Source organism: Mesoplodon mirus (assembly GCF_964341445.2).
Source record: "Mesoplodon mirus genome assembly, chromosome: 3".
NCBI classification, from domain to species: domain Eukaryota; kingdom Metazoa; phylum Chordata; class Mammalia; order Artiodactyla; family Ziphiidae; genus Mesoplodon; species Mesoplodon mirus.
The window spans coordinates 107,028,200-107,049,729 of record NC_138978.1 but is presented as its reverse complement, the minus strand read 5'-3'; the positions used below and the strand labels follow the sequence as shown (position 1 = coordinate 107,049,729).

At 44.7% G+C, this 21,530-nt stretch overlaps 2 protein-coding genes across 5 annotated transcripts; one reads left to right on the top strand and one right to left on the bottom strand.

Moving 5' to 3' along the window:
* Positions 1–1,186: 1,186 nt before the first annotated feature.
* On the bottom strand, positions 1,187–8,881 carry DCLRE1B (DNA cross-link repair 1B). Its single transcript, XM_082614946.1, has 4 exons — positions 8,403–8,881; positions 7,620–7,785; positions 6,740–6,922; positions 1,187–4,376 (listed from the first exon to the last, which is right to left on the bottom strand). Exons 1-4 carry the CDS (start codon positions 8,589–8,591, stop codon positions 3,295–3,297), a joined length of 1,620 nt encoding a protein of 539 aa, XP_082471072.1. The 5' UTR covers positions 8,592–8,881; the 3' UTR covers positions 1,187–3,294.
* On the top strand, positions 8,237–21,204 carry AP4B1 (adaptor related protein complex 4 subunit beta 1). Of its 4 annotated transcripts, none has more exons than XM_082614944.1 (11): positions 8,237–8,423; positions 9,413–9,602; positions 11,876–12,100; positions 12,723–12,853; positions 13,456–13,603; positions 14,124–14,620; positions 15,655–15,738; positions 16,633–16,736; positions 17,489–17,696; positions 18,042–18,323; positions 18,583–21,204. In XM_082614944.1, the coding sequence occupies exons 2-11, from the start codon at positions 9,490–9,492 to the stop codon at positions 19,008–19,010; spliced, it is 2,220 nt and encodes a 739-aa protein (XP_082471070.1). In that variant the 5' UTR covers positions 8,237–8,423; positions 9,413–9,489; the 3' UTR covers positions 19,011–21,204. The 4 variants fall into 4 exon arrangements, with proteins under 4 accessions (XP_082471070.1, XP_082471071.1, XP_082471068.1 ...); XM_082614945.1 differs by lacking the exon at positions 8,237–8,423 and adding an exon at positions 9,104–9,252; XM_082614942.1 differs by lacking the exon at positions 8,237–8,423 and adding an exon at positions 9,104–9,280.
* The last annotated feature ends 326 nt before the right edge of the window (positions 21,205–21,530 follow it).

The window sequence follows — 21,530 nt, the reverse complement described above, 5'->3', positions numbered from 1 at the left end:
CCAATCTCTATTATAAGCCAGACAAATTTAATTTAGAATAGTATGAAATCTTCCCATTATTTCTTATTTATTTATTTATTTATTTATTTATGGCTGCATTGGATCTTCGTTGCTATGCGTGGGCTTTCTCTAGTTGCGGCGAGTGGGGGCTACTCTTCGTCGTGGTGTGCAGGCTTCTCATTGCAGTGGCTTCTCGTTGCGGAGCACCGGCTCTAGGAATGCGGGCTTCAGTAGTTGTGGCACGAGGGCTCAGTAGTTATGGCTCGCAGGCTCTAGAGCACAGGCTCAGTAGTTGTGGCGCACGGGCTTAGTTGCTCCGCGGCATGTGGGATCCTCCGCGGCATGTGGGATCTTCCCGGACCAGGGCTCGAACCCATGTCCCCTGCACTGGCAGGAGGATTCTTAACCACTGCGCCACCAGGGAAGTCCCTTCCCATTATTAATACAGAAACATGCCACCAACAACTAAATTCCTCAAAGCCCTTTGCTTCTACCTCCCCCCCATCTGAATTCATATAGATCCTGCTTCTATATGGAAGGTATTCTATAGGAATATGTGTGACACAGCACATGCCAAGAGTTGACAGGTTTCCTTGTTGCTAGAAGATTACTCCCATCTGGGGGCCCTTGTACTGAAGACTACCTTATCTCTCCCAGCCACCTTCGAGTAGCACAGAAGTGAGACAGCTAGAGGCTCCCAGATGAAGTCAGGCTAAGCCTTGCCCACACAGCTTAGTAAATATTAACGTAGCACACAAGATGATTTTCCACGTGTTGACACGTACCATTCTAATGACACCATTTGAACTTAATGAGTCTTCAAGGTATTTTAATTCTATCCTCTTCTGCAGAAAGGATAGTAAGGAAACCTATCTGGAGGGCACTGGACACAATTTGCATCAAGAACTTAAGACTGTTGGGATTAGCAGATGCAAACTATTATAGAGAGAATGGGTAAACAAGGTCCTACTATATAGCACAGGGAACTATATTCAACCATAATGGAAAAGAATATGGAAAAGAATGTATATATATGTATAACGGAATCGCTCTGCTGTACAGTAGAGATTAACACAACATTGGTAATCAACTATACTTCAATAAAATAAATTTAAGAAACTTAAAACTGTTATCCCACTTCCAGTAATTTACTCCAAGAAAATAAACACAAATGCCATGATATATGCATAAGAATGTCCATTGTAATATGTATAATTGTGAAAAAAAGAGCACACAAAATGTTGAATAAAACAGAATAGTTTTAATTAAGGTATACCCATATGATAGGGTATTATACACTATTAAAATGACATTTTGCATAATATTTAATGATACGAGAAAATGCTTAAGATATTAAGAAAGTAAAATGCAGGATATAAAACTGTATACAGTATTACCCCAATTTGGAAAAAAATTATATAATTAATATATTTACATGCACAGAAAAAGACTAGAAGAAAACAATTGATCTACATGGAGGAATTCTGATTTTTTCTTCTTTATATTTTGTATGACTTCCAAAGTTTCTTATTTTATATAGAGAATAATTTTTTTTTAAAGAACCAGAGGCTGAGAACCAATATATAAAATATCCATCATGTGATAGGTACTGAGCTAGGAATTTTACCAATTCTCTAACCTCCAAAGCAATCAGGAGAGGTAGGTACCTCAGTCCCTGGTTTACAGATGAGAAACTGAGGCTCTGCTATGGAAGCCTGATATCTCTATTTGCCCAGGTACCCTGGATTCAAGCCCAGGACAGTGCCCATGTCCCCTGCTACCCCACATGCCTCACCTGCTATGGCTCCTAATGGGCCCATGGGAGGCTTACAGTGAGGGTCACTGACAAAACAGAGCTGTATACAGCTTGCCCAAGAGAAAGGCCTTATTTTGCTTTCTAAACTCTTCGTATCTTCCTCCAGAAGTAGACAATTTCCGGCCCCCTGGACAAGAATCAGAGGCTTCTTCATTGTGAAGGCTTGAAGCTCCATTGTGAAACAGTTTTTATCCATGTGCCCAGCTCCACATGCCTGTGCCCTCTGTGACTGTGGTATCTGCTGTCCTGCTTATTGGTTTGGCATTTTGTCAGGCTGTGTGCAGAAGGTCAGGGCAGAACTGCACACCCTCACCCCTTCCACCAGCTGGCTGCTTGGCCTCTGCCCTGGTTACTGAAACAAACAGGCTATGTCCTCCAGCTCCCTACTCAACCCAAGGATGGAAGGGGGGGATACTGGGTGGAGGGGAGCAGCAAATATCCCAGCTGTGTGAACAATCAAGTCTATCTGGCAGCACATTTGATCTTTTGTAACCTTATTTCAGCCAAATAGTCAGGGCCTCTAGGCAGCTGGGACGCCCATCTTACCCTGAGCCTAATGTTTGGCTGGGTTCCAGATACTGCCTTGGTGAGGGGTGCCCAGTCCCCCAGCTGGCTGTCTTCCAGGTAGGTCCTCAGGGACACTAACTGCAAACTCTCACGGAGGCAGAGGTGGAAATTTTCTCCAGGTTTTCAAGGATCTTCATCACTTCCTGTTCCCTCCCAGAGGCAGAGACAGGAAGTGACTTGGATGGGGTCACAGCAAATCAGTGACCTTCAGGATTGGAACATGCTGCCTGGGTCACTTTATCCTCCTGCACCACAGTTCCTAAATTAAAAAACAGAACTACCTAGGGACTTTTATCTAGGAAGAGACAGAAGGGGACATGGGGAATGACACATGACACACAAAACAATGGGAATAAACTGGTCCTTTTTGATCAGACTCTTTATCTCTTTCTGCAGCCATACAAGAGGACTGCATGTTCAAAAAGTCTGGAGAGTGGTTAGGACTCTGCTTCCACTGCAGGGGGCGTGGGTTCAATCCCTGATCAGGGAACTAAGATCCCGCATGCCACACAGCCAAAAAAAAAAAGAAGTTTGGAGAAATACTGGGTTAAACAAAGTTAAACAGATTAAATTACTGCAGGACTTCCCAGAACATTTAATGTGCTCATATATACTGTAAAGGGGTTATAATGTAAAGTGTTTCTTAAACACCAGTCAATTATAGAACTAAGGATTCCATAGGCACTAGGATTCCAATGAACACGCTTTGAGAAGTCTTGTTACAGGGTGGGCATGTACCACAGAAAAGTAAGGCCCCAAATAAGCCATCAGCCACTATCTTCAAAAGTACAATGTTGATGTGGCACTGCCCATCTGTTAGTGGTAGAAATACAAAGAGTGCTAACTTTGAAAATAAACAACTCTTGATGAATTTTTTTTAAAAAAGTGCAGTGTTGGATCAAACAAGGTTGTTACTCTGTACTCTCCTGTCTGTACTTAAGCAAGAGTTGATGGTATTTTTCCGCTTGCTGGTCAAAGCTCCTGGAAGAGAACCCTGCCTGAAGAAAGTTCACTGGAGTCAGAAGGTATTTGAGTGCCAGGCCCCTGTACTCAGGAGCCAGAAGAGGGGCAGCCTTGCTGCTGTGAGGCTGGGGAGAATCCTGGCCCATCCAGGCTCTCTGATTCCCTGTGGCTGCTGAGCCCACATTGTCTCCCCTGTGTACCGAGTAGGGCCCTACACCGATTCCCCCCCCAGTTTCCGGAGAGGGAAATTCTTTATCTGTAGACTCTAAGTGCACTGAAAAACCCAAGGGGGCAGTCAATACAGTCACCATCTTCTGGGACCCGGAGGAAGAGACTGCCCCCTCCCGTTCTTTGTTGCAGATGTCCGGGAACGACTGCTTCTTGATCTTCAAAGGATGGTGGGAGGGCTGCTTCTCAAGCTCCCCAGAAAGGTTCTCATTCTTGGTCTTCTTCAAGTCCCCGTCAGTTTGAGAGTGATCAGCATTTTCCTCAAGGGATTCAAACACGACACCCTGGGTTCTCAGTCTCTTTAGCTTCCTTTCTAACAACAGCCAGAGAAAACTTGGATTTCTAGAAGAGGAACTCATGTATTGCTGTACAGAGTCTGGAATCAGAGGCACAGAGAGCCTGGGGCTCAGGCTGTCCTGAAAGTAGTCCCTACAGGGTTGTCGCCTGACAATGGGCACCACCTGGCAAGGCCTCAGTGCTGTGACAAAGGCACGGAGCTCAGGGTAGGAGGAATGGTCAGAGTAAGGGATGATGTGGATATTGGGATGGGAACGATAGATTTTCCGGCTGGTGGGGAGGATAGCAATGGTAGGGTGGGTCTGGTTCCAACGCAGCATAGCTGAATGGCAGATCTCCATGTGGTCCACGGCATGGATGCGGCCAGCCTTCTCCTCCACTGTGAACACATCTGCCAGGCCCAGCAGCTGCACCAACTCCAGGCGCCGAGGACTCAATACCACCCAGGTCTGAAACTCCAGGGCCAGCTGCTCCAGCAATGACTCTTTTCCCAGGCTATACAGTCCTGAATAATGTTCAAGGGATTGGGGAAAGTAAGAGAAGGAAGAGGATGAAGCTAATAAGTCAACCAAATGTTTAATAGAAATACACAAAATTAATGGGACTACCCCCTGACTGTCTATCAGGAAGGAGGTGGCATTTGAGCTGAGGTATATGGAGGATGGGGTAGGGAGAAGTGTAGCACAGAATCCACTCATTCATTCAGTTCAACAAAGGAAAGCATCTATCAGGTGTTAGGCACTGTGAAAACAAACAAAAATCTCAGTCCTCAAGGAGTGTAATCTATTTGGGGACCCAGAAACAATGCATGCTACAGACATGCACACAGTATTATGAGGGCACAGAAAAACATCTACCAGTTGATAAAGTTAGGGATAGCTTCCTGAAAATGACAACTTAGATAAGTCCTAAATGATGGGTGCAAGTTAATCTGGCAAGGGAAGGGGATGGTAGAGAACATTTTAAGAGAGGTCATTTCAGTGTTACTAAGGTACAAAGAAACTGGTAAGAAATGACACTAGAGAGGTGAGTAAGGACCATGTAATAGGGGGCTTTGTATGTACTGCTAGGGAGCTTGGATTTAATTCTGTAAGTGAAGGTGAGTCATTAAGGAGCTGCAGGCAGGAAAATGGCTAATTCTAATTATAGGATTCATAGGATCAGAGCAGGGCTCTAGAAAAAAAAGTGGCAGCCGTATTATTCAAAGACCTGCATGAGAATATACTGAAAGCAGAAGTACCAGTTAGAAGGCCCAAATAGTACATATAGAGAAAGAAATGGAGGCCTGAATTTGGGTAATGGTTATGGTAACAGATATGGGAGATGTTGTTTAAGTAGTTGTCCTCAGACCTTTTCTGAAGGTATATTTCAAGTCTACAACCAGACTGTGAATGCCTTTAAAGAATCTATATTTCCTTTATATCCACCTTATTCCTCATCATGGTTCAAAATCTCACTCTTTGGGCACAAAGCTAGCTGATTTTCTTTTCTCTCTCCCTATCCTCCCGCCTTTTATTTTACCTCTTCTAGGCCCTTTACTACTAAGCTGTAAGCCCTCATATTGTATTCATTTTTTTCTATTCCCACTGCCTATCAGAATACTTGGCACACAGTAGGGGATTACTGTGTATCTGCAAAATTAATCAAGCCCTACTACAGCACCCTACCAGCCAGCTGTGCTTCTCTGGGAAAACTCTGCGTGGAAAACCCCAAGAATAGTTAGCACTGATATTTCTTCATGAGTAGTTAAGCAATCCTGAGAGGGAATATCTCTCCATCAATTTGGTAGTCACTCTGGAAGGTATATAATTTTTTTTTCAATGCCTTTGTTTAAATCTATTTTGAAACACCTTTCAGAGCTGGGGCATATCCTTTTAAAATGTTCATCATGGTGGCAAACTTTTTTTCCTTTTGTGGATTTACTACAATTTTGGAAACAATCAAAAAAATCATTTGGAACTAAATCTATTACATTTTAAAAAATAAAAATGGATTTTCATAAACTATCCCAAAAGGCAATTCCAAGAAGCCCAAAATATTTTGTACTGTTGTGGAGTCACTAGAACAAGCAGACAGCTGGGTTTTTAATGTATCTAACTGCAAGAACAACACTCACCTGAATATCTACATTCTGATAAACTTCATTCAATTGCTAACAAATATTTACCGAATGCCTCTATCAGGCATTAACCTAGGCATCTGGGATATATCCATAAGTGAAACAAAGAGCCTGTCTATTGTGAAATTTACATTCTAGCACAAGGAGACAGATAATAAAAACTAAATACAATAAATACGTAAATTATGGAATACACTGTAAGGTGATAAGGGCAATAGTGTCCCTCTCCTACTTAAAACCCTTCAATAGCTCTTTGTCCTAAGAGCAATGGTTGCATTTAGGATCAAGTTCAAAATGGCTTACAGGCACTTCAGCCCCTCCAGCCTTTCCAGTCTCCTCAACCACTGTGCACCTGTCATACTGCTGCTTCTCTGTTCCACAAACACATAAGACTTCTTCCCACCTCCATCCACACCCTCAAGGAATATGTGTGTGTGTGTGTGTGTGTGTGGCAGGGAAAGTGGAGATAGACAATCAACAATAAGCAACAGTATATTAAAACATATGGAGTATATGGGAAGTTGATGAGTGCTATGAAAAAATGAAAAAGTTGAATTGGTTTAGGGGATCAGGAGTTGGGAATGTGGGAGTACAGATGGTGGGCAGATTGTAATTTTAAATAAAAAGGTCAGGGTAGATTTCATGGAGAAAAGGACATCTACACAAAGACCTGAAAGATGTGAGACACTCCAAAGAACCTAGATTCACTAGCTCCATGAGTGAGAACAAAAGGAAAGGAAAGCCCTCACCAATCTTTATGTTATGTTGTGGGTGCTTTCGAATAAGCTCAACAATCTGGCGGGCAGCTTCTTCTTGGGAAGGAAGAACCAGGGCGGGGTTGCAATTGGTGTTGTCTAGGTATAAGGTATGGATCTGTTTCCCCAGTCTCAGGGCTGGCTCCTTCAGCATGGATGGTGTATACCGAAAATCACCTGGAAGAAGAATATATGGGAGGCAGGCAGACAGAGACAAAAGTATAGAAGACAAGCCTCTCCCAATTCCAATAACAATGGGCATTTGCCTACTGGCCTGTTGGAAAAAACTAGAGTCTAGCAATGATGTAGTACAGCTTCTTTGTGGAAACGTCTCCATCGTGCTCCTGTTTTTTCATGATTCTTTGCAAAGTTCATAACCTTAAAGAGTGGGAAATCAGTTGAGAAAGGGTCACTGTGCTCGTGTGGCATGAAGCTAGGAGGTCTCCAGACTTCTACTATGAGTCAAAGATGCTCAAGAAAAGTAGTGTTGGGCTTCCCTGGTGGCGCAGTGGTTGAGAGTCCGCCTGCCAATGCAGGGGACACGGGTTCGTGCCCCGGTCCGGGAAGATCCCACATGCCATGGAGCGGCTGGGCCCGTGAGCCATGGCCGCTGAACCTGCGCGTCCGGAGCCTGTGCTCCGCAACAGGAGAGGCCACAACAGTGAGAGGCCCGCGTACCGCAAAAAAAAAAAAAAAAAAAGAAAAGTAGTGTTGGGAATTCCCTGGCGGTCCAGTGGTTAGGACCCCGCGCTTTCACTGCTGAGGGGGCAGGTTCCGCCCTGGTTGGGGAACTAAGTAAGATTCCCCCTCCACCCCGGCAAAAAAAAGTAGTGTCTAGGCTGGGAAAGTGGAAAGGACCCCTCCGGAAGCCCACCTGTGTAGAGGATGGTTCCAAAGTATCCTTCAAAGAGAAACATGACAGAGCCAGGGCAGTGATTGGCATCGATGAGGGTTACAGTCATGGTCTCTCGCCCAACTTCATCTAGAGGCAACATATGGCTCTCACCAACCTCCAGGGCTCGGATCCACTGCTTAGATACCTGAGGAAACAGTTGGTCATCCCAGGGAACAGACTCCCCTCCCTGATACCTCCCTGGATCAGAAGCTGTGATGGGGATTCCCAAACAATCCTCCCTTCCTCTTCCCACCCTCTACCTCACCCTTCGTACAAGTTTAAATTAAGAGTGCAGAAAACAAGTCTAGTCAGCGATCCTCAAACTTTCCAAATCATAATAATCCTTTGGAGGGCACCTGTTAAAAAAAATTCCAACCAGATTTCCACGACCTGCGCTAGCTATGTCTACTGAATCAGATGGGGGAGAAGGGAGGCGCTGGAGGATCTGTATTTTACTCAGCACATTGGGTGGATTCTTATGATGAGGCAAGTTTGGGAAACACTGGCCTAGCTTATGGGAAGAGGTAGGAACAATTTCCTTGGCTGGACTAAAAGTCCTCCCCAATTTATCACTGAAACATCCCAAGCCGGCCAGTTGGAAACCACACTCCTATTCTGGGCTAAAGATGCATTCTGGGTTCTCGCTTTTGTAAAACTCAGTCTTCCTGACCCCAACTCTATGACTCCAAGGCTGTGACAGATCGGAAGTCCCCACCCAGCTGCCGGGACCAACTCTCGGAGGCCGACTCCAGCCCCCCATACCTGTCGGTGACGGTGCAAGAGGTAAGCGGTGATTGGGGAGCAGTAGAGGGGCCGGGTCCAGGTGCTAGAGAGACCCACGGTGTGGTCCGAGTGCATGTGGGACAAGAAGAAGAGCCGGGCGGAGCCAGCCCGGCGCAGGCTCCAAAAGTCCACAGCGATGGGCGTTTGAGGGATCAAGACCCCGTTCATGGTGGCGGGGTTGGAGAGTCACCAGTGGGATCTTCATGGGAACAGAGCTCCTGCGGGAGGCTCCTACAACGGCGCCCTGAAAAAAGTCATGCTGGGGCAAGAACAGGGCCAGAGGCCGTAAGGAAAGCCAGCTCAGTGGGGGAATGAGTGACTAGACTGGGCAGAAAAGGAAGTGACCGTGCTGTGGGAGTCTGGGGGTGGAATCGCAAACCACAGAAGGCGCCCAACGGAGCGCCACTCCCCCCGGCGCGCGGGACCAGGGGCCGAGGCCCTGGTCTCAAAGCGCGCGCTGCCGGGCGGAGACAGGCGGAAGTAGCCGATTTCCGATTGCCCGCCTCCGCTCTGCCAGAGGTTAGCCGCGCGGCGGCGCCGGGAGGTGAGAGGTTGGGGGAAGGGCACCCTAAGGTCGGGATCCAGGCTGCGCTCGGCGCTCACTGGGAGAGGGTGATTGGCAGCTGCTCTGTGTGGTCCCCCTGGAGGAGGCGGGACTTCCGCAGAAAGGTTGATTGGGCCTCTTGGTGACGGCAACCGCGTGGAGGCGCAAGAAAGGCTGGAACTGGAGAGGGAGGGGTCCACGGACTGTTGGCTGCGGGGCTGGAAGTCGGGCAGAGGGCCTAGAGGTTGCGGGAGAGCTCTGTGGGCGGAGCGAACCAGCTTGCAGGTCCCCGGAAGGATCCGCAGAGCCTAGGGTGGGCCTCGCCAGGGAGCGAGAGGGTTGAAGTTCCAGTGTGGTAGGGCCCGGGTGCCGGCCCTGGGGGAAGCCAAGGCTGGGCCAGATCGCGCCTGTCGTCTTTTCACTGACTGACGTTTCCTTTACCCAGGTCCCCACATCAGGGCCAGAAGGAGCCCACGAGTTACCTAGGGATCTCTGGGAACTGCCTCGTGACTGTTCGAGAAGATGCCGTACCTGGGCTCCGAGGACGTGGTGAAGGAGCTGAAGAAGGCTCTGTGTAACCCTCACATTCAGGCTGATAGGCTGCGCTATCGGAATGTCATCCAGCGAGTGATTAGGTATCACCTAACGCTCTAACTCCCCCATTGCCATCCCCATCAGGGCTCTCTACCCCTGGCCGCTCAGAAAGATTAAGTGAACTTGCACCCATGGCAGTTGTATGATTTGGTCTTCCTGCTTCTCTGGACTGCCGTCTAAATCTCCCTTGTGGGACATATTTTGCTTCTTTTACTCAGCTCGGTGGTTTCACCCATATCTTGAACTTGTACTGCTGACTTCCAGCTCTATGTCTAGCACAGACCCTTTTTTTTATCGTCAGACACACAGATCTTACTGCCTACTTGGCATTTCCACCTGTATATTTCTTCAAAGACATGCAAAATAGTACCTACATCCTTCCGCCCTCCCCAAACCTGCTCTTCCACTTGTATTTGTGTTGATGAACGTCACCACCCAGCTGAGCAAATGGGGAGTCAGTCTTGGTGACACCTGATTGTCACTGTTCAAGTCAGATGGTATGGATTCATGGTTCTAAGTATCCATCCTCTTTTTTTTTTTTTAACATCTTTATTGGAGTATAATTGCTTTACAATGGTGTGTTAGTTTCTGCTTTATAACAAAGTGAATCAGGTATACATATACATATATCCCCATATCTCCTCCCTCTTGTATCTCCCTCCCACCCTCCCTATCCCATCCCTCTAGGTGGTCACAAAGCACCGAGCTGATCTCCCTGTGCTATGCGGCTGCTTCCCACCAGCTGTCAGTTTTACATTTGGTGGTGTATATATGTCCATGCCACTCTCTCACTTCGTCCCCGCTTACCCTTCCCCCTCCCCACATCCTCAAGTCCATTCTCTATGTCTGCATCTTTATTCCTGTCCTACCCCTAGGTTCTTCAGAACCATTTTTTTTTTTTAGATTCCATATATATGTGTTAGCATACGGTGTTTGTTTTTCTCTTTCTGACTTCACTCTATGACAGACTCTAGGTCCATCCACCTCACTACAAATAACTAAATTTCGTTTCTTTTTATGGCTGAGTAATATTCCATTGTATGTATGTGCCACATCTTCTTTATCCATCCATCTGTGGGTGGACACTTAGGTTGCTTCCATGTCCTGGCTATTGTAAATAGAGCTGCAATGAACATTGTGGTCCATCCTCTTTTTTTTTAACTGGCACTGCTGTTCTGGTTCCCTTTTTAAAGCAATTGCAGTAGCTTAGTAGTAGGTCACCTTAGGCCCTCATTTCAGCCAGATTGATTTTCCAGCATATGAATTTGACAATATAACTCTTGTGTATATCTGTGGATCACAAACTTCAGTATGCACAAAAGTCCCTTGGGGTGCTTTTTTTTTTTTTTTTTTTTTGGTGGTACGCGGGCCTCTCACTGTTGTGGCCTCTCCCGTTGCGGAGCACAGGCTCCGGACGCACAAGCTCAGCGGCCATGGCTCACGGGCCCAGCCGCTCCGCGGCATGTGGGATCCTCCCGGACGGACCAGGGCAGGAACCCGCGTCCCTTGCATCAGCAGGTGGACTCTCAACCACTGCGCCACCAGGGAAGCCCCCTTGGGGTGCTTTTTTAGAAAATGTAAATTTTTCATCCAATCCAGTAATTCTGATTTCAGTAGGGTGGGATGGAACCCAGGAACCTGCATTTTAAACAGACATCCCCTCTAATTGCTATAGGAGATCACAGTTTGAGAAACTGATCTACAGAATAAAGCCCAAATTTCTTATCATAGCACCCAAGGAACACCCAGTTAACTACCTGCATACTCTAAAAAGAATGTACCATTCTTTCTCATGTCCACATGCCTCACAGTGTGTATCATTACCTATCTACTATACCTGCCTGGAGCTCCTGCTCATTCCGCTCAACTATTTCTTCCTCTGTGGAAACATTTTATGACTTTTTGGCAGTGTTAGACCTCCTGCTCCCCACTGCACCTTGTCTGTTACTTCCGTTATAATACCAATCTATCATTCTGTAATTAGTGGTGTTCTTGTCTGCCTCCTTGATAGACTTCTGAGTTCCTTGAGATCTGAGACCATGCCTTCTTCAAGATTATTCCCCAGAACATATCCCTGGAATGTAAAATCTGAATGTGACTGGAATGTACTAGTTCGTTGAATGAATAGAAGAACGTTTATTGCAGGCCCATTGTGAAGTATTGTGTGATATGATAGACGAAGTAGACCTGGTTGCTCCTCTCTAAGAAATCACAGTCTAGTTGGATATCCAGGGCATGTATAAGTAAAAGGCTTTCTGTTGTAGATTGGGGATTATGTATTTTACTTTTTTCCTGCTGTGTGTGTTGGTTTCAGGCACATGACTCAGGGCTCAGACATGTCTGGTGTTTTCATGGAAATGGTGAAGGCCAGTGCCACTATAGATATTGTTCAGAAGAAGTTGGTTTATCTCTACATGTGTACCTATGCCCCCCTGAAACCAGATCTGGCTCTCCTGGCCATCAATACACTGTGCAAAGACTGTTCAGACCCCAACCCGATGGTGCGAGGGTTGGCACTACGGAGCATGTGTAGCCTCAGGTGAGCACTCTCCTCCCTTCCTGTATCTCAGTGGCTGATAAGTTCATGTGGTCATGGGGCAGGTTTTTAATGACAACAATTTATTTGAGCTCCTTAATACTTGGGAAGACACTGTTGTAACCTGAACTCAGGTTTTCGGCCATTGCTTTGGTTTAAAAAACTATATATGTGATTTCATTAAGGAGTTTTTCTATCCTTACTCTTAGTGAAATAGTTAAATATTTATTTACTTATTTATTTGGCTGCTCTGGGTCTTAGTTGCGGCACACGGGATCTAGTTCCCTGACCAGGGATTGAACCCGGGCCCCCTGCATTGGGAGCATGGAGTCTTAACTGCTGGACCACCAGGGAAGTCCCTGAAATAGTTAAAGATTTCTAAATGTGTGTGTGTGTGTGTGTGTGTGTGTGTGTATTTTTTTTAACCTGCCTGTGTGGCATTATTCCACGTGAAGAGTCAAGTGAGGCTTTTTAAGTTTGGCAGCAGCTTTCTCCACGTTGTTGGAGAAGAATCTGACCAATGCATATTCAAACATCTACTAAACCCTCTGTTAAGTGAATAGGGGCTAAATTGTGTCAAAACTAGTACCTTAGGATCTGACTGACTCTAGAATGTGTTGCTTAGGTTGCCTGGTGTGCAGGAATATATCCAACAGCCAGTTCTCAACGGCCTGCATGATAAGGCTTCATATGTCAGGAGGGTAGCAGTCCTTGGCTGTGCCAAGATGCATACTCTTCATGGAGACTCTGAAGTGGGTAAGTTTCAGTGTAATCTACCATGATCAGTATTTATTTGTGCTTCCATTATATGACTTTGTAAAAGAGTATGTAGCTTTGGTAGAAAATAATAATGTGACCCTACTTCTGTATCTCTTTTTTTTTTTTTTTTTTTTTTTTTTTTTGCAGTACGTGGGCCTCTCACTGTTGTGGCCCCTCCCGTTGCGGAGCACAGGCTCCGGACGCGCAGGCTCAGCAGCCATGGCTCACGGGCCCAGCCGCTCCGCGGCATGTGGGATCTTCCCGGACCGGGGCACGAACCCGTGTCCCCTGCATCGGCAGGCAGACTCCCAACCACTGCGCCACCAGGGAAGCCCTGTACGTCTCTTTTAAGTAGGATGCAGGGCTTGGTATTTTCTGAGATTAGAGAAGTCCTTTCTTTGGGGCCCAGGTGAGATCCTGTGCCTTAGCTGCTTAGCACAGTCTGGAAATGGCCATTGTTTTGGCCTTGCACTTTGTTACTGCCTTTGTTATTTTTGTGGCAGAGAAGTTCAGCTTTGTCTGCCTGGAACTGTTATTCTGGCTCTATCACCTTGACTCTGAAACCTTTCTTTATGTGAGATCTTTGTTCCGTTTTATAGATGGTGCCCTGGTAAACGAATTATATAGTTTGCTGCGTGACCAGGATCCAATTGTGGTTGTGAACTGCCTGAGGTCTCTGGAGGAAATTCTGAAACAGGAAGGAGGTGTTGTCATCAATAAGCCCATCGCCCACCATCTCTTAAATCGGTTTGGATGCCTCTGTGCTGTTTTATTATGCTCAGATCTACATCCTAGTGGGATCTTGTTGAAGTATTGAATGAAGGAGAGGTCTTGAACAACTTCTGTAGAGTAGTAAAGAAAGTTAACTGTAACTATTAACTTCCTCATGTTTCATTGAGAAAAATTTTTTTTAATTTGTCTTAGGGATCCTTCAGATCCTTCAGGGTTCTGTCCTCTGCAGTCATTATGTCCTCCAAACTGAACCATTCATACTATCTTAAAATGTAGAGAATCTGGATCTAGGGTATAGTGATCATGTCTTTGGCCTTCAATGAGTGTGCGTTTGTACCGTAAACTCATCTTGGAATTTAAAGCCTTATTTTGTGTAAACTTTAGTACATCAAAAGAATAATTTGATTATGGCACAACCTATTTTCAAGAATTCTCCCCTTGTTGTGATGAACAGATGACTGTTGACATGGCAGCAGCATGGAGGTGGTCCTAATTTTGTTGCTAGGATAGCACTTTTGTTTTCTTTTTTGGATAGAATGTCAAAACTGGACCAGTGGGGCCAGGCTGAAGTATTGAACTTTCTGCTACGCTACCAACCCCGCAGTGAGGAGGAGCTGTTTGACATTCTCAACCTGTTGGACAGTTTTCTCAAGAGCAGTAGCCCAGGTGTGGTGATGGGAGCCACCAAACTCTTTCTGATCTTGGCAAAAAACTTCCCCCATGTGCAAACTGACGTGCTCATGCAAGTCAAGGGAACTTTGCTGGCTGCCTGTTCTTCAGAGAGCCGCGAGCTCTGTTTTGCTGCCCTCTGCCATGTGCGCCAGGTCCTGCACAGTTTGCCGGGTCACTTCAGCAGCCACTACAAAAAGTTTTTTTGCTCCTACTCGGAGCCCCACTACATCAAGCTCCAGAAGGTGGAGGTGCTGTGTGAGCTGGTGAACGACGAGAACGTGCAGCAGGTGCTGGAGGAGCTTCGTGGGTACTGCACTGATGTGTCTGCCGACTTCGCGCAGGCTGCCGTCTTTGCCATAGGTAGGTGTCTGTTGCTTTTCCTTTGTGAGAGCCTAGACCAACCAGCTAGAAAGCTGTGGAACCACAGAGAGAAAAGGGAGTGAATCTTGCTTCAGAGGCAAAGTATCTTGCACCAAACAGTTGGGTCAGTGACTACAAACAAGGTGGGGAGAAAGGTTTTTTTTGGTCAACGCTGGTGTTTCCGTATCTTCTAGGATATAGACTATAGGTGACTCAAACTGTAACACAATTTATATTGCCTTTTGTCGTCTGTTATCCAAAATGCTTTTCTGTATATCATCTTCCCACAGCCTTGTGAGGCAGTCAAGCAAAGTGGACAAGTGTTATTATTAACTTCGTTTCAAAGATGAAGAAACTCAGGCACAAAAAGTTTCTTAAATTGCCCAAAGGTCATATAGCTCCTGAACTGGGACTGGAACCCAGCCTTCCTGACTCAAAGTCCTTTGAAAATTTAGCAATCTTTTATCAAGCTTCTGCTCTGGGCTACGCATTATGCTGAGTGGACCAGCACAGAGTAAAACCTAAGACTTACAGACCTCTTCATGCTACCCTGTCTGGAATTTAAAGGGCTAGGTCACGTCAACTGCAAGCAGCTGGGGAGCTAACTTTTGGAGGACTTCAAGTAGAGAAGGAGAAGGAACCCTCGTATGTAGAATAAAGTATGGTTATTTTTAGAGGCAGAGAAGAGGGCACAAAGAGGGGAGTAGAAATCCTGCAGTCTGGAGGCTGTTGCACAGTATTCCCAGCAGGAATATTCCTGTACAGGTGTGCTGCAACAAACTGGCTGCCACATAAATACTTTTGTTACTAAAAGTTTTCAACCTTGTTCAATGGGAAATTCATTTTACCAAAGTTCCCTTTATAGTAAACTTAGATTTTTATTTCATCAAGCAAGGGGTGATTTTCTTTTTCTTTTTCTTTTTTTTTAGGTATTTCTGGTCCTCTTGGTCTTTCTTTGGCTGATGGGAAATTATTTTAGAATGAGGTGCTAGTATTTGACTTAACACATTTTTCTGCTTTCCCTTCCTCTGTAGGTGGCATCGCCAGGACTTACACGGATCAATGTGTGCAGATTCTAACAGAGCTGCTGGGGCTTCGACAAGAGCACATTACCACAGGTAATGGCTACCTTTCTAGGATTTTTTTTTTTTTTTTGGTCAATTTCCCGACCTATAGTAGTTGCTCAAAACATACTTGTTGTTCAGTAACAGAGGTTTAAACTCTTCTTTGCATCATCATCTGTTGCCATCAGAGAAACATATAGATCTAACAGGGTAGGGAGTCTTCAGGTTGCCATGAGTCTCCAAGGCTGTTGTATTGATCATGAAGGGTGCGAGGGTGACCTTGCTTGTTATTTCCCCACCTTTACCCCTCTTTTTGCTTTATGGCAGCATACTGTAAGCAGTGGCTTCCAAGGCTGGGACTAGGGTGAGGCAAGCAAAGTGCCTAGGATGCAAACATTTAAAGAGGCACTCACTTTTATATAGAGAATGGATAAACAACAAGGTCCTACTGTATAGCACAGGGAACTATATTCAATATCCTATGATAAACCAGAATGGAAAGAATATATATTTCAAAAAAAGAATGTATATAAAGAGGCACTCGCTCTCAAGTTTTGTGCAAATGCTAACTCTGTGTGTCTTCTTAAATTTTACACCCTGGCACCTTGCTTGCTTCACTGTAGCTCCAGCCCTGGTGGCTCCATTTATACTGTCCTCAGAGCATCATTTGACAGCAGCATTCCCCCACATTTGTATATGCTTTCTGGTTTGCCAAGTGCTTTCACATACATTAACTCGTTTATCCTCATGGCAATCTGATGAGCAACATTTATTTAAGAAATTGTTGCCCATGTCAGACATTTCTCAGATAATTTTTGACCACCCCACCAAACACCTATTTTACAGAAATTCCCCCAGTAATCTAGCCTGAATATGTGACTTTTCTTAAGATTCCTTCCCGTGCGGAGGCTCTAATCCTGTGCTCTTGTGTCCTGAGCTGTGCTCTAGTGGTTGTGCAGACTTTCCGAGACCTGGTTTGGTTGTGTCCTCAGTGTACAGAAGCTGTGTGTCAGGCCCTGCCCGGCTGTGAAGAGAGCATTCAAGATAGCGAGGTAGGCTGTAATTCTCCTTTACTTCTAGGCAGATGGGGAGTGCTTGGGACCCTGCTCTGTGAAATGGAATCTAATTATTCTTTCCACCCAGTGTCTGAAGTGGAATTCTTAGAATTGATTGCCACCTCAGATTCTGTTTTGGGTGTAGGTGGGATATAAATTATAAAAACATTAGGATTTAGCTATGGTTTTCTTACAAATATTTTGATACCATTGTTCTTGTGAACAGTTTTGAGTCAGAGATTTAGACCATAGGGTTTTCAGCTGGCATGAAAATCAGAATCATCTGTGGAATTTTTACAAATATTTGGGCTTCCAGTATCTACTCAGATATTCAAGAGTGGAAGCCCTAGACACATAGAGTTTTAAGAAACTTCGCAGGTCACTCTGATGTGCACTCTAGGTTAATCACCACTTTAATAGAGTAACTTAGGGGAATCTTCCAGTAGCGTCCACTGAAGCATTAAACCCCAAATTGGGGAAGAAGCCTCAAAGCTGAGGAAGCCTTATTGCTTAAGCAGCATAGGCTGTGAGAGTCTTAAGTCTCCTTTTGTGTGGTAGAATTTCATTCCTATTTGTTGTAGAGAGTTTAGTAGGGGGTGGATTAATAAATGCAAGTGGAAGTAAATAAAATATACCTTTTCTACTGACTCTAGGGGAAAAGCAAAACCTGCTGCTATCTACTGTCTGCTTTGGCCTGTGTTCTGGACAGCCAAATGTTGAGCACCTGTTCTTACTCCCTTATTACCTAGGGGAAGCAGGCGCTTATTTGGCTACTCGGTGTCCATGGGGAGAGAATCCCCAATGCTCCTTATGTGTTGGAAGACTTCGTAGAGAATGTGAAGTCGGAGACATTTCCAGCTGTCAAGATGGAGCTGCTCACGGCTCTGCTGCGCCTTTTCCTCTCTCGACCCGCCGAGTGCCAGGACACGCTGGGCCGTTTGTTATACTACTGCATAGGTAGGCTCTTCAGAAGGAAATGGTTGAATTGGGAGATTGGGATTGACATATATACACTAATATGTATAAAATGGATAACTAATGAGGGCCTGCTGTATAAAAAAATAAATAAAATCAAATTAAAAAAAAAAAAAAAAGAAGGAAATGGTACTTGCCATGACCAGTCATACAGGTTCTCACAGCTTTCATTGTTTGGTGAGCCATCTGGGACCCAAGAAGAAAATGTCAATGTTTTCTACGGTTTCCTCCCTCCTTCATTTTTTCTCCTATTCTGGTGGGCACAGGGGGTAGAAAGAGTGTTTTCGTTTTTGTTTTTAATTAACTTAGTCTGTTGTCTTACCTCAGAGGAAGAAAAGGATATGGCAGTACGGGACCGAGGTCTCTTCTACTATCGCCTCCTCTTAGCTGGCATTGATGAAGTGAAGCGGATCCTATGTAGCCCTCCATCTGACCCTTCTCTCAGACTTTTGGAGGATCAGGCAGAAAGACCTGTGAACAGCTGGGCCTCGGACTTCAACACACTGGTGCCAGTATATGGCAAAGCCCGCTGGGCAACCATCTCTAAATGCCAGGGAGTAGAACGTCGTGGCCCAGAGCTTCCTAACACTGCACCTTTTGCCACATCAGGTAAAAATAGTCCTTACTTTATACCTTGTCATGAAAAATCTTTATCTTTTGCAATGACTGGTAGAGAGCAGAGTACCCTAGCTAAACCTCAGACTGTTGCCCGAATTTTGTCTCTGAGTAAGAAGGAAGTTCATCATTGGTTATTTAAGCCATTTCTCCAAAGACAAAAGTCACATTGTGTACTACTGGAAATCTAGATTTTAAAATGTAGTTCTACAGACTAAGAGCATCTCTTACACGACCTTTCTGACTCTTGTAGGACCCCTGATTCCTGAAGAGAACAAGGAGAGGGTCCAAGAACTCCCTGATTCCAGAGCCCTCGTGCTAGTCCCCAATCACCAGCTTACTGCTGAGTGTTTTGAGAAAACTTGGCTGAGCCTCAAAGTTGCTCATCAGCAGGTGTTCCCGTGGCAGGGAGCAGTCCATCCTGACACCCTCCAGATGGCCCTGCAAGTCGTGAACATCCAGACCATCGCGATGAACAGGGCTGGGGCTCAGCCGTGGAAAGCCTACCTCAGCGCTCAGGATGACACTGGCTGTCTGTTCCTGACAGAACTGCTGTTGGAGCCTGAGAACTTGCAAATGCAGATCTCAGTAAAACAAAACAAGGCGAGGACAGAGACACTGAACAGTTTTATTTCTGTATTAGAAACTGTGATTGGAACAATTGGAGACATAAAATCATAACAGCTTCTTGCCTGTCCTGAGTGAGATGAATAGCTGTCAGAGTTCCTTAGTTTTTCTTATAGCTGCTTGTAAGTCCAGATAATATCAAAGGCAAAGGAGAATGGGAATCTGGGAATGAGAATTCTTACATTCTTGTCCAAAGATCATTGGTGAATGACCCTGTTTTTCCAGGTGATGTGGTAAAGGTTAATGTGGTTGGTAAGGGGGTGGGAATGGGGTGAGGGTAGGATTTGGATTCTTTCCTAATCAGTTTAAGGGATTATTTTACTCATTAAAGATGCCTGATGTGTCTGGAAACTGACTGGGTCATCATTTGTGGGGGTCATCTTTTCTTCCCTAGATTATTGCAGTAAATTCCTGACTGTTCTCATATTTCTAATCATGCTTTTTAGGCCAGAGTTCAGAGTCCTTAGCCTGGCATCTAAAGTACCTCGTCAGTGCCATGTCTCAGCACTCCCCAGGATACCCTCTGTTCTGGCAAAAGCAAACCGCTTGCAGTTCCCTGAATACACTTGGCTCTCTCTCACCTTTGTGCTTTGGTACCTGCTTTTTCTTCTTGCCTAGACCATTTCCTCACGCTCATGTCTTCTTTAAGTAACACCTCGTCTATCTTTCAGTGTCCAGCTCAGGCATGAGCTCTTTCAGGAAGTTTTCTGTGACCCTCCTGCCTTCATCAGGGGTCTCATTCAAGCTGTGAAAGCAGTCAGTGCACACGTCTAGCAGCACTGTTGTAATTGTTTTCTTGTCACTCTTTCTCACGTTTAATTTTATTCATACCTGACCACGTTTTAATCACTGAGACAACTTATGGCAAAAACAGATGTAATAAAGTGATGGTAAAGTGTAAATAACCAGGGAATCCAGCACAGGAAAAATAAAAATACCTGTGAAAACCAGCTGGGTCAGGGATGGGAACACATACAAATGTTCAGGCTGAAAGGGCCTACGTAGTTGATATAGTTGAACCTCAGATTTAGCTCTCTAAGAGATTTGGTAGTCAGAATAAAGAGAAATGGTTGTATAGTTGTTACAAGGGAGGAAGAAACATTTCAATTCTAATTTTGAAGAGAAATTTACATGTAGTTTCACATGGATGGCACTGAGTGATATGCAGAAGATTCCTATGGGAAGTTAGTAAAGAGTTTCACATGATTTGCTTATGGCGTTCTTCAGTACAAACAGCATAACTTTAATATGGAGCTTAGGGCATTTCTTCAAGGATTACAGACACTGTGACCCAAATATCATCCAGCTTAATTTAAGGACTTCTTCCTAGATACATAGGTGGACTGCATATCCTTCAAATAATGCTTCACCATCATTTCTCTCAATTAAGCTTTTAATAAGAGTAGATAACAGTGCTGAATTTTCTGGCAAGGGCCTGGGTTTGTGAGTTGTCTGTCTCAACCAGACAGTTTCTAAGGACAGTGATTATCTTTCTTTCCTACTGTCTCTATGGTGCCGACCACATAGTGATGACTCAATAAATAGCATTGAATGAATGGCTGTAAGTAATTAGATTCTGATGGTGTTTGGGGGTTGGTGTTTGAAGTGTGTTTTATTATATTGTGTTGACCACATAGAGGACAATAGATGGAATTCCATCTAGACTAGGGTTTCTCAAAAGTGGTACTATGGACATTTGGGGCCATATAATTCTTTGCCGTAGGGGGTTTTCCTGTGCACTGTAGGATAATCATTAGCCATATCTCTGATCTATACCATTAGATGCCAATAGAACCCCTAGTTGTGACAACTAAAACTGTCTTCAGACATTGCCAGTTACTGTGGGGGTCAGAATCACCCCCAGTTGAAAAGTCTGATCTAGACCATGGATCCCCAGGGACTGGAAGTAGGGGGATCAGAACAGCTTCAGAATTGCTTTCCATGTTTTGACTTGTTTAGTTAAACTGTGAATGTTTAATTAGGTATTAAAACAAAATCGAAGTGTTAAGTGCTGCCAGTTTTAAGTGTTACAAGGGAACAGAATGTAAGTGGTAGAAACTGAGTAAATTGATTGACTTTTTAAAAAATTAAAGACTATAATTGAAATATTGACCTAAAGAAAATTAGGTACAGCTCAGCAATTGAATGTTGCTAAAGTGATCCCAACTATTGGAGCTTTTAGAAGATTAAGCCCTACCTGGTTGCTTTTCTGTAAAGTAGGGGCATGGCAGAATATGAAACTGTTGCTTTTGAAAAGTGTAATTTTAAAATGATCTCAATGAAGAACTGATTTCTCTTAACTGTAGTCTGGTTTTACTAATTTACAAGCAAAATGACTAAAGCTTAAGTATACCATGAAGTTAATTATTTAATATTCCTTCTCCCTAGGAGCTCTCTAGCCTCTGCAGATACATGGTTTGATGATATAAGTAGATGCTTATCTTTAAAATCCACAAGGGTAGTTGATACTCTGCTTTTAGATAAATGGACTTCTAATGTCTGTCTTAGTTGGTAAATAGTAACACATACAATGAGTGCCCACCAATGACAGTGGTGCTTTGGAATATTACAGAG

Bases quoted from the DNA above. Each gene is read 5' to 3' on its own strand.
- AP4B1 (XM_082614944.1), top strand. From the start codon at position 9,490: ATGCCGTACCTGGGCTCCGAGGACGTGGTGAAGGAGCTGAAGAAGGCT. The intron at 12,854-13,455 runs GTAAGTTTCAGT...TCCGTTTTATAG, and splicing joins TCATGGAGACTCTGAAGTGG to ATGGTGCCCTGGTAAACGAA. The intron at 13,604-14,123 runs GTTTGGATGCCT...TTTTTTGGATAG, and splicing joins GCCCACCATCTCTTAAATCG to AATGTCAAAACTGGACCAGT.
- DCLRE1B (XM_082614946.1), bottom strand. From the start codon at position 8,591: ATGAACGGGGTCTTGATCCCTCAAACGCCCATCGCTGTGGACTTTTGG. The intron at 6,923-7,619 runs GTGGGCTTCCGG...TTCTTCTTCCAG, and splicing joins TGGAACCATCCTCTACACAG to GTGATTTTCGGTATACACCA. The intron at 4,377-6,739 runs GTGAGGGCTTTC...AACATTATTCAG, and splicing joins ACAACATAACATAAAGATTG to GACTGTATAGCCTGGGAAAA.